Genomic DNA, 12,973 nt, shown 5'->3' on the forward strand with positions numbered 1-12,973 from the left:
TGAGCCACGGCCAGCCCTTGACCGTGGCCGCTAATCCCCTCGATTTTGACCGCCGTCGTAGAGACCTTCTCCCAATCCACAGCGGCCAGCCGGCCACCGACCCCTGGTCCAATCGTCGCATTAGTCGAGCTCGGCCGGAGGAGGAGGGGAGGGTGCGGCCGGCGGCCCTTGCCGGCGACAGTGAGGCAGAGGGCGGCGATGCGTGGGGCGTCGGCGAGCAACTGGTGGCGGCGTGCGGTGCGGGATTGGGAACGGGAGGGACAGGGAGTCAGGAGGTCTTCATCTCTGCACGAATCGTAAGGTAATCATCAGGGCCATCCAAATGAAAAGTGACTGATAGTATGATGAAAATGAAAAAGGGAAAAAAAAATGACAAGGTAATCGACAACTAGCGCAAGTCCTTTTCATTTTCTTTATGAAATGGTTGAAGTTATCAGAAGATAAGAGCGACCTACTACGCTATCTTGCTCGCTCATTGTCTCTCTCTGCATTTGGGGGTGTGTCAGAAGAGAGATGGAGGAATTCCTGACCAGAATGGTTGATCAGCTAAGTACCATGGCCGTGTCGGGGTTGGCTTCCATGTTGGGTGCGCAGCAGCGAGTGGACTCGCTGGTCGACGAATGGGAGACGCTCGAGAGCTTCCTCAAGGCCACGGCATGGATCTGCGGCAAGACGCGACGGCGAGGCGGTGGCTTAATTCTCTCAGGGACGTTGCTTACGCCGCGGAGGACCTCATCGAGAGCGCGGTGCTGCAGCAGCAGGGCGACAGGTACTCTGCCGTGAACTCGGTTCTCCATCCGATTAGTCGTTACAGGTTTGCCCAGAAGGTGGAGGAGATCAGGTCCAGGATCCGTGACATGGTAGACCGCCGGACCAGCTATGCTGCCATGGCACGTGAGCTTGGACATTGAGCTGGAGAGACCAGCATCAGCCCCATCAGTCGTCATTTCGTCTCCTGTTCCACGTCAGTTTTCAATGTCGTGGAGCTCAAAAATCATTCTCGAGATGTACTCCATCTGTCCCAAAATACTCCATTCTCGTGCAGTAAATTGATTTGTGGTTTCCATGTCCAACTTTTGACCATCCGTCTTATATGAAACTTTTTTTTATTAGTATTTTTCTTTTTATTAGATGATAAAACATGAATAATAGTTTATACGTGAATTATCTTTTTGAATCTTTCCATAATTTTTTGAAATAAAATGGACGGTCAAAGGTTATATACGGAAACCCACGAATCAACTTATTTTGAGACGGAGGAAGTAAGGATCAGGAAATCATGTGGAAAATTTTAAGTCTAAACAAATTAAGGCCCTCTCTGGCACAGATCTAGACCACATATCCATGCAAGATTTGAATTTCCAGTGTTGACTTATACTACCTCCGTCCCATAATATAAGGGATTTTTGCTACAATTGTATAGCCAAAATCCCTTATATATTACTTCCTCTGTTTCATAATGCAAGACTTTCTAGCATTGTCCACATTCATTTAAATGTTAATGAATCTAGACATATGTATGTGTTTAGATTTATTAACATCTATATGTTTGTGGGCAATGCTAGAAAGTCTTATATTGTGAAACGGAAGGAGTATAGGACGGAGGGAGTAGTGTTTTAAAATTTTATATTTCATATATAATGGAAACAAACTGATTCATTCAAATGGTAAAAACAAAATCGTAGATCCAGATGCATGGATTTGTAGACCAGTGATTGCAATTTCGGTTCGAAATTTCGGTAATGTCTCACCCCACCGACAAATCAATATATCGACCAAAGTTTTTAGATTTTCTCAAATGTTTGTTGAATTTGGTCAAATTTTATTCATATCTAGTCAAAATTTGTTAAAATTTCAAAAAAAAATCGGTCCGAAAAGTGCCGAAAATCACAAAATTTCGGTCCAACCGTCACCAAAATTTGGCCAAATCGAAAATGCAAACCCTGTTGTAGACTAGGAATATGCAGCTTCACAAAATCTTGGATTTGGGGCTATGCCAAATTGGGCCTAAGTTTAAAAAAAATATCTGAAATTTTTGCCAAAAATAAATTCCTATCTCGGAGAACAAAATTTTAAACCGAAATATTGAACCCTGTGTCAGGTGGCGGAGTTCATCTTACCACATAGGCAACAATACCATCTTTGGTCTTGAACAAGACACTGATATGATCATGGAAAGACTGCTCCAACCTACTGAACATCGACAGGTGATTGTGATAGTTGGCATGGGAGGGATAGGCAAGACAACCCTTGCATCTCTTGTTTTCAACAAGGCTCGTGGAGTTGAAGAAAGGAACACTTGGTCTGGCCAAGCTCCACCCAAAGCAACAGATCCAGGAAGCAGCAGCAAAAGAAGTCATTTTGACGTCTGTGCTTGGGTTCCGGTTGGTCAGGATCCTGATACTCTCCACCTCTTCAGTACCATATCTATTCAGATTGGAGCTAATTTGGATCTATCACGTGATGTGGCTGAAATAAAACATCATATGTTCACCTTTCTGCTTGATAAGAGGTACCTGATTGTGCTGGACGACGTCTGGAGAGAAGAAACATGGCATGAATTGGTTGACGCTTTCCCCATGTCGACAAATGGGAGCAAAATCCTGATGACAACTCGCTCCAAGGTAATAGCCATTTCTGCCGACCCTGCTTCATATCCACATGAGCTGAATCCCTTGAGTGATGAGGTGAGCTTTCACCTCTTCCTATCCAAACTTTTCCCAATGAGCAACCTTAATCAAGCAATGTCGTATCCACCACTGATGGAGGATTTGGGGCGCCAACTCAGCAAGAAATGTGGTGGTTTACCTCTTGCACTTGTGGTTCTAGGAGGCCTACTATCAGCCAAGGAAAAGAAACACGATGTATGGAGCAGCATACTGAATAGCATGAACTGGAACGACAATGAAGCTGAGAAACAGTGCCTGAAAATATTGGCCTTAAGCTACGACGACTTGCCCTATCGTATGAAACTGTGTTTTCTTTATCTAGGAGCTTTCAGAGAAGAATCTGAAATCAGTATCTCTAAATTGACAAAGCTATGGATTGGAGACGATCCTATACCTCAGCAAAGTGGAAGAAGAAGAAAAGAGGACACGGCCACTGACTATTTAAATGAGCTCATTCAAAGGTGTCTCGTGCAACCTGTTCTTCTGAAACATAAGCAGCGATCAACGAGGGTGCGTGTCCATGCTCTATTGCGTGAGCTAGCAATATCAGAAGGAAGAGAAAACAGATTCCTTTATTGTGAATATAGCAACCAAGCAGTGTCGGAAATGGAGATGAAACCCTATCGTCGTTTGGTTCTCCATCCGGGACCCGATAAACGTTATAATCTGCATGATTTCGAGAAGATGAGAGCTCTGTTAATCGTCCCACGAACAATGGGAACTCAAACCATTTGTGTTGGCCATCAGGTTATCAGACCATTCTTTCCGCTAATTTTTAGATGGTGTAGAATCAACTGGCAAATAGTTTGGAGCATGCCTTATATAAGAGTTATTGAAGTCGAAGGATTGATGATGCCAACGGATGCTCTGAGATCCATCCAGAGTAGCCTAATTCATTTAAGGTACTTGTGCCTAAGAAACACCCAGTTGGTTGCGTTCCCGTTCAATGAGAGCAAGTTCCCATCTCTACAAACACTAGATATAAGAGAGACATCAGTCAAGAAGCTACCTGATACCATTTGGGCTCTTAAGACACTTCGTCATCTGTACCTGAACGGAATGGAACCTCCAAGTATAAGATGCCTCACCAATCTACAAACGTTTTGTGGGGTCTTAGTTTCCAATGATCAGATTGCCATGGAATTTTTAACATTAAAAGATCTGAGGAAATTACAAATTGAACTCAAAGCATGGAATGGATACCCTCTACTGGTAAAATCTCTGAAGCTGCTGCTGGCTCTCACCTCATTCAAGTTGTCTTCCACAGAAATCTCTTCAGAAGTGATTAACAAAATAGCACACCATTCACCGCTGCGCAAGCTGCATCTCCAAGGCATGCTACATCCTCCTGTCCTGACTCTAAGCGAATATTTTTCAGATTACATCACGAGCATCACATTGTCAGCCTCGAGAATTGGCACTGATCAATTAAAAACACTTGGCAGTCTGACATGTCAATGGGAACTCAAGCTAAAAGATGATGCACTCTTGCCATGTCCACAGCACAGCTTTCCTCAGCTGGGATATTTAAAGATCAGTAGCCTAACCAACCTGGAGGCATTCCGAATCGAGCGCGGTGCTTTTTCCAACCTCGTCCGCTTTTCAGTACACTATTGCAGTAAGTTTCGTAGCATCATCGATGTCCTGGAGCATACTACGAGCCTGCAGGTCCTGAAGCTCAAGGGAATGGAACTTCTACCGGATATTACTGATTCTTGTAGAAACAAAAATGTTTCTGTTATCACTATGGCTTATTAGCTAGAGTGCTAATTTGGTAAAATTTCTGCGTCCATAATTGGGACAAGATCAGCGTTGATTTGGTACTCTCTGGATGTCAAAGCATATCGTTTTGGTCGTGTTTCAAGTTGAACTTTATAGATTTTAAACATCTATATCTATATGCATTGAGTATCAATGTATGTAATTTGTATTGATTTTATCGAAGAACCAACTTTTTCCATAAGTTTGTTTGACATGTGGGCTCAACTGGCAATGGTGTAAGACTGTAAGTGTTACATTTGTGTTTGATGGTTGATCTGACCTATCAGACAAACAGAGCTTGCAGTTCTCTAATAAAATCAAAAGTTGATGTTGCAGTTTTGTGAGGTGGTGCCATAGATAGGCACCGAAAAAGAAGATGAAATATCCCGATTAATTCTATTGCCAGCAGATACAACGTAAAATAACATATCCTTACAGAAAGCTACCAAGCTCATCTGGCTTCAATTTTTCAATAAAAACCAGTAGCATCGCTATTTATTCATTGACAGAAAAGTTTGAAAAATGCTTTACACACAGCAGCTATGTACTAATGCAAGCATGTTTATATTATACCCTTCAGTCATAAATTTATGATGTTTTGGTCTTTGGACAATATTTTATCAAACTTTTGAAACTTTTACTACAAACGACTTTTAAAATACTTGGTTTGAAACTGAAAATAGTATGTGCGATCTGTCTTTAAAGTACATTCATAATCTCATAATTGTACTCAATTCTAATGTAAGTAAGTTGCACCCCAAAGACAAAACAAAAAAAATCGGTTGACAGGAAGAACAACAGTTCTGTCCATGATCAGTTCCGACTCTACGATTCGTAGAGGTATAATGGTCTTCTTTTTTTCAACTCTTAGAGGGATGTTACTAGGAGGCTGTAACCATCTTCTGTTTGACAAAACTGCTTGTAGTGGCAACGGCATTTTTTTCCAATGATGCGCTTGTCAATGATATTTTTTAGAATTTTTTAACTCATTAGCATATAAACTGTGAATTCCATTGTTATAAAACTAAAATTATAAACTTTCGATTTCTATGCTTAAGGTATTAGTGCCGCGTAAAGAATATACCGTTTCTGTCTTCACTTGGTCTCAAAATATACTAAGTTTGACCAATGATATATGTACTTTATAAAGAATATATTACAAATTAAAATATTGTGCGAGTATTTTATACAAAACTATGCCTTATTCCTTGGGATGTTTGATTAAAATTATTGAGCAAATTATTGTTATGAATTATCTACTTAACTATATAAATTAAATATTTAAAAAAGTGATCTAAGTAATGCATTAGAAAAAAGATTTTTGAGAAAACATAGTTTTTTGAAGCACAGATAAGAAATAATCAGTATAAATAATCTGGTAAACAATCTGAAGAATGAAATTAAAGTACCATTACTTATTCTTTACAAAAATAGAAATGCCAGATTTCATAATTCATAAACACCTATATATGGTTGAAAATTGCGGTTGATTGGCATGAAAAACAATATTTGTTTTATTTGTAGTTCTTTTTTGAAAGAAAAGAACATTCTTTTCGTTTGGTCCATAGAGTTCACGTGGATGCATGCTGAAGCTTCCTTGTGGGCTGAGCGACTTAAGTTAGATGACCGTCATGTAATCTCAACGTGGAAGTCTCTCTTCTCCTCCTCTATCCGCTCTCTTCATGTATAACTAGGACTTTAGCCGCACTTCGCAGTGCCCTACCGTTCATCAAAAGCGATGTAGCTTACATACAATTATAGGAGAGCATTAAATAGTATTCAAAGAAAAGCAAATAACATGACTATGCGATAGCTGCTAAGAGCATCTAAAGCAAAGCAAAATTCTGACCAATTTAACCAGTGTGAAGGGTAGTAGTCTAGACAATGAGAGTCACATAGCCAATGGGCAAGTAGGCAAAACATGAATATGGCAGATTATTTCAACAAACATTAGGCATAGGCTTCACAAAGCTCTATTGAGAGATTATAGGGTATGTTACCATATCTGTAATTGTATATAACTTCACTTTCATTCAAATCTTGAGAAAAAAATAGAGCAAATCATCATTGCCTTTTAATATCCCATTTAGAGTAATATTAAGTACAAAGATAGTCATGGAGGTCAATTGATAGGTTTTCTAATCATTTTATAGTACATATTGTCGGTAAGAAGTGTCACAGCATTGTCACTTAAATTTGATATAGAAAAACAGAGTAAACAAAAAAGAACTCTTGACTTTGGTTTTGTTCCTCTTGTCCATTAATTTAGAAAGGAAAAAACTAATATCAAACAAAATAGGAAGATGAGATAATAATCAGTGCAGCAAGTTCTATTGTCAGTTATTTGTTCTTGTCTGACAACTAAGCAGTGATACCCCGCTATATTTAAAGACATGCATTTAGTCATGGCATTCAAGGAAAACTGAAGCTAAGTGGCAATTCAAACATTTCCAAAGATTGTGTATAAAATAATACATCTTGAACTGCAATGCAGCTGCTTAGCACAGTATAACATGAGAAAGCAGAGCCACAAGGTTGATAGATAACCAAAAATCAACTTCAAGAAACTCCTGGAATTTTGACAAACTTGAGCACCTTCTATGGTAGTAGCCAATCCTTTTTACGTGGACAAAACAAAAGGAGTCATCAGATTTGATATTCACATTTATAATCAGATTACACTTATTTCTCTCAAAAAAAAAAGATTCCACTGTCTATTAACAACCATTTCACATACCAATTAGAGTAGAAGGCAAACTGGAAAGAAAGATAAATATTAGCAATTTTTATCCTTTTAACACAGAAACACAACTGTAATGTAGATCCAAATCTGGCAATTTGCTTTTGCATTAGTCAATGAGGATGATAATTTTAACAGAGTTAGCTTGATACAAAGACATGACTCAGGAAAAAAGTAAGTTGCATCTCCTAGGCAAGGTGGTGGGTGCTCAACCTCATGGCACACAAATGACACAACCTCAAACCGACCTGAAATCTAAAGTGGACGTGAACCTTCAAATTTTACATTGCACTTGCTGCTACATAGAGGGCACCTAAAAACTCCAAAGCTCTGTCCTGACCACGGTGCTACCATGATAGAAATTAGTTGGGTAATGTCAGCATGTTGTCAGCTAGTTCTAAAATACATATTGTGGGCAGTTTTCTCCACATATATTCAATCAATCTAGCCTCACTGGCTCACAGCTCAAAAGTGTATTAGTTTGCCCGCCACAGCTTGTGTGGCTCCTAGCAGTCACTTCCTTTTATGTAATTAACACATAACAGATGAAGCTTCAGTGTACAAAAACTGGGAGATTTTCTTTTCAAGGAAGCATATAGTTGATTCACTTTCTGCTAATCTCATCCGACTACTGTACCAAAATGCAGAATCCCTCATAACACTGGTGAATCCTGGTAGATATTTGGGTAGGCCATAAAATAACTACTTGGATGCAAAATCGTATCATTAGAGCTAGCAATTTGAGATTATGCTTGAGAAAGTGGCAAGCAATCAGAGCCAGGGGTAATATGAATGAAAAATCCTATCGTTAGAGGTAGTAATTTGAGATAGTGGCTGAGATGGTTGGCAAGCAATCAGAACCAGGGATACCATGCATGGCAAGTAACTGACAACAGAGGAGAGGTTGTTACTCACATGAGAAAATAACTAAAAGCGCCGAGCGCTGATAACCGGCATTGACCTCAAGCGCTTGAGGTGTTGTTGCCGGAGGCACGGCTTCGGACGATGTCTTGGGGATCGAGGCACGGCTTCACTGCCTCGATCACTACGCCGGGGCTCCATGAAGAGGAGTAAGCCTACCATCAAAGCTCACGGATGAATGCAAGGAACCAACCAGGCCCTACCTTTTGCTTTACGGGCGATCTGTAGGTGACGTCAAGCCTGATTCCTATATGAAGGTGACGACGAATGCAGAAGACACATCGATAGAAAAACACGCATAAGCTGAGGACACTCACACATTGCACAAGAATGCTGAGAACATCACGCGCATGGAGAAATTTACCTAGCCATCTTCATAGGAACCAAAGAGTGAAATGGATAATACTTGTAGCACTCTGAACACTTCACACATTGAAAAGGAGAAAAGAACTGAAGAAAGGGGAAAAGGAGAGAAGGGCATTCGGTGGCATTGATGGGTTCCAGAGCACTACGGGGAAACAGAGAAACTGTTGTCGATTTCCCATTGGGCGCGCAAAACACATAGGGTAAATCCACCCAATGGGCAACGGCAATTACTGGCTGATCGGTGGGACCATACCAATAGGGGAGCCCAAATGTCAGTGGTAACGCTCTTTATCAAATACATAGTGACTCCAACAGCACGGACGGTGGGGCAAGGAGTATGCGGGTAAACAAGCACATTGCTATGTGTTCTCCCGGTCCATAGAGAACATATTATTTTCTTGCCCACTTATTCTCTATGCACCCTGGACCAGGCCCATCGAACCAAATAAGAAGGCACCAAAGCAGCTTTTTACAGGCACGAGGGGCCGGCATAGCAGCCGTTCTTTACAGGCCCGCGCCTATACCCATCAAAGAAAGGTCGATTGAGAAGAATTAGGCCCACTCGTCAGCCACGGGGTCAAGCGGCACAGAGCAGTCAATTGCCGTCGTAAAAAGTTTTGTGTTGGTTCACACCCCAGTGACCCGAAGGAGAAACCGGACGACGTGGATAGTAGCGGGAGCGAACACGCCATGCCGAAGTCGCGTGAAACGCTCTGGTGAGAGCAGATCCACCCTATCTTTAATTACCCCGATTTGACTCTCTGTACTCTCTTTTATCAACTAGGAATTTAGCCCGCGCGAATGCGCGGGTATGTGTCGTATGCTAAGTTTGAGATACTTATATGAGCAAAATATTAACCGGAGAACATCTGCCATGATTTCGGCATTAATTGCTTTTATAATTTTCTAACCTATTAGTTATATATTATATCATATTTAAGTAATATCTATAAATAGTAAAGAAGGTAGACTTATTTTCTTTAGAGAACATGTCAACGAAAGTAAAAATAAGTGTAAAATAAAAGTAAGATTTTTTTCTTTTTAATTGCATAATATTATCATGGTTTATTAGAGGATGATTTGGGACATCAAGCTCCACTAAATTTTATATAGCCTAATAGGATTGACATATACTTGTGATATAATACTCATTTTCACTTTTTTATAATATTGTGTTCTTTTTGCTATTTGTTTACCACGCACATGATAGGTGTCTATGTTCAAATGGCTGTTTTTAACTTAAAAATTATAATCATTTTGCTTTCTACTTATTGATCATTTTTAGTAATTAGTTAAAAAATAAGACAACAAAGGAATTAAATTAGACAGGAGAGAAAGAGAGAGTAGAAGGGGAGAGTGTACGCGTGCTTATAATTATCATTTTTTAGGGTTGTAGTGTTTTAGTTGCTATTACTTTATCAAATAAAAAAGAATAAAATATTTATTGATTGATTAAAATCTATCTTTTTTTTACTAAAACTATGGACGCTACCAATCTAATAATGTTAGAATTGGGGGAATAATTTTGTAGAATATTGCTTAGAGTTAGGTTCATTTTACTTTTATCACTATAGATCTAGTTTAATTATTGTGAATTTGTATAGGACTATAAAATATATATCATTATTTTTTTAATAATTTTATTAGTTATTTGAATAGAATGAAAAAGTCGGAAAAATATACCCCGAAAGTTACATATTTCTTTTTAAATTTTAATTACAGTGGATATGAGTCTTTATATATAAAATAATCTAAAGATATAAGTGGATCAAATATTAGTTGTATGATTTAGATATTATAGTTTCTTATTTTTTAGCATAACTTTTACTTTATGAATAATATATTTGGGGAACATTACTCATAGTTTTCATTTTACTTTTATGGTTGTAGATCTATTATTATTATTATTATTATTGTTGTTGTTGTTGTTGCTGCTGCTGCTGCTGCTGCTGCTGCTGCTGCTGCTGCTTGAATGGCACGCAAAAATCAGAAACTATAACCCATAATGATATTTCTTTCAAAGTTAAATTATAGTGAAATTTGGTCTTCAACTCTAAATTTAGTCATATATAATTTAAAGATATAACCGGATAAAAATTAGTGGATTTGGATGTTATAGTTGGTTAATTATTTAACAGATTTTTTTGCTCTTTTATATTTAAGTAATAAAGCACAAAAATAGAAAAAAGAATAGGTGGAAAAGAACCGATCAATGAATTGAAGAGGGGAGAGGGGCGCACGGACATGAGTACGTACGTACGTTCTCTAATAAATTAACGTGTACAGTCCCAGGTGGGTCCGGTTTGGGAGATGAATTTTTTATTGAAGATAAATCTAATGATTGTAAATAATGGTTCCACCAAATTTAATGAAAATCAACGGCTAGATTTTTTCCTTTTTTCTCATATTTTTTAGGAATTTATTTAATTCGTTAGAGTACCACGTGGCGGCTTATGAGCGTTTGTAGGATGCCACGTGGCGGTTTAGGAGCGTTTATAGGAAGTTGAATGGTTATCACCGAAACTTTTCGGTTAAACTTTTCGGTTTAAACTTTTCAATTTAGCCAATTTGATCGGGCATCACCGAAACTCATAATGCTATGATATAGGATAGACGTAAGGCCATTATAAAATTGTTATAAAAATGGAACATGCAATGGTTGGTCCAATTTTAGTGAAATGTAAGAACCTTTTTTTTTACGAATTTATTACATTTTCTATTACATGCTTTATTTTATATTTTATACCAGTTCAAAATATTGGCTTTTTGGATTTTAAATTATTGTTTTAATTATAAATACAACAATATTTAGATCAAAAATCAAATACATAGCTTGAAATTTATGCATGTTTTAATATTTTTATTTCTTTTGGCTATATAAACAGTAAGGTGTAGAGTAGAGAGCTCAAGCCGAGAAGGAATGGGACGAGTAGTGCCATGTTGTGCATATGTTTGGGGGGAGGGCAAAGTGGAGGGGTGTTTTTTTCTATGTTATGTAAAAGATTTAAGCAAAACCATGATCTATTTGTTTTCTCAAATTTTTTGTTATTTTTTCTAATTTTAAAAACATAACACACTGTGGCTTAAGATGTTCTAAAAAGTATATCTATTGGTTGAAAATAGTAGATCTACCTATTTAAGTGGAAACTGATGATCGGATGATTTTTCTTCCAATTTGTAAAGTTTTATTTTTATTTAAGGTGTAACACGTGACGCCTTAAGTGAGCTCAGAGGATGTACAATGATTTACGATAATATAATACTTATTTTCATTTTGTATTATGGTCTGTCTTTTTTCTATTTGGTTACTGTGCAAAGGAACGATGTCTATGTTTAAATCACGTATTTTCATTTTTGTAGAGTGAAATATGGGTATAATGGATCTTAAATTATCTATTTAATTATAAATAAAGCAAAAATTCAAATAAGTTAACATTATGATTTAACTTAAGAATTATAATTATTTGGCTTTCTAATTATTGATTTTTTTTACTTAGTTAAAAATTAGGAGACAAAGAAGTTAAATGAGTGAGGAGAGGAAGAGAGAGTTGAAGGGAAGAGATTACGCGTGCATATAATTGTAATAATTATTTTTACCGGGTTGTAGTGTTTTTGTTGCAATTATTTTTTAACTAAAATTTGAAAAACGATTTATTGATTGATTAAAATCTATCCTTTTTACTTGTCTTTTCCAGTATATTCATAGTAGATATTAAAAATACAACCACTACAATCTAATAATTTTATTTTGACTTATTCTAATGTTATAATGGGGCAGTAGCTTTTTAAAGCATTCCTTAGAGTTAGGTTCATTTTATTTTTATCCATATAGATCTAATTTAATTATTCCAAAGTCATATATGGTGATAAAATCTATACCATTATCTTTCTATAATTTTATAATTGTTCAAATGACACATAAAAATTAGAAAATATAGCTCCAAAGTGACATATTTCTTCTCAAAGTCAATATTACAATGGATATGAGTCTTTACATGTAAAATAGTCTAAAGACATAAGTTCATGAAATATTAGTTGTGTGAGTTAGATGTTATAGTTGCTTATTTTTTGCATAAGTTTTGCTTTCGAACTAACATATTTTGGAAACATTGCTCATAGTATATTCATTTTACTTTTATGATTGTAGACCTAATTTAATTATTATGAAGTTATGTATGATGATAAAATCTATATTATTATCATTATTTCATATGTTTTTATAGTTGCTTGAATGGCACGCAAAAGTCAAGAAATCTAAACCAAAATGGCATTTTTTTTCAAAGCTAAATTGTAGAGAAATATGGTCTTCAACTATAAATTTAGGCCCTGTTTGTTTCAGCTTAAGATTACTGTAATCTAGATTATTAAATCAGATTACTCTAAGCTGGATTATAATAATCTAATATAAAATAAGCTGCGAGTTGTTTGTTTCTCTGGATTATTGAAGGCATCTAAAGATAGTGGGTCTTTAGCCACCCAATAATCTAGAAAAAGCTCCTCTAGAGGAGATTATTAG

General features: G+C 37.1%; 1 protein-coding gene across 1 annotated transcript; it reads left to right on the forward strand.

Annotated features, from left to right (window-relative positions):
- The first annotated feature begins 487 nt into the window (after nucleotides 1-487).
- Nucleotides 488-3,455, forward strand: LOC127756829 (toMV resistant protein Tm-2 netted virescent-like). Its single transcript, XM_052282208.1, is given in 3 exon segments — nucleotides 488-964; nucleotides 2,102-3,279; nucleotides 3,282-3,455. Coding segments are annotated over 2 exon segments (1,158 nt in total). The 5' UTR covers nucleotides 488-964; nucleotides 2,102-2,165; the 3' UTR covers nucleotides 3,326-3,455.
- Nucleotides 3,456-12,973: the final 9,518 nt, after the last annotated feature.

This window comes from Oryza glaberrima, chromosome 12 (genome assembly GCF_000147395.1).
Source record: "Oryza glaberrima chromosome 12, OglaRS2, whole genome shotgun sequence".
NCBI lineage: Eukaryota > Viridiplantae > Streptophyta > Magnoliopsida > Poales > Poaceae > Oryza > Oryza glaberrima.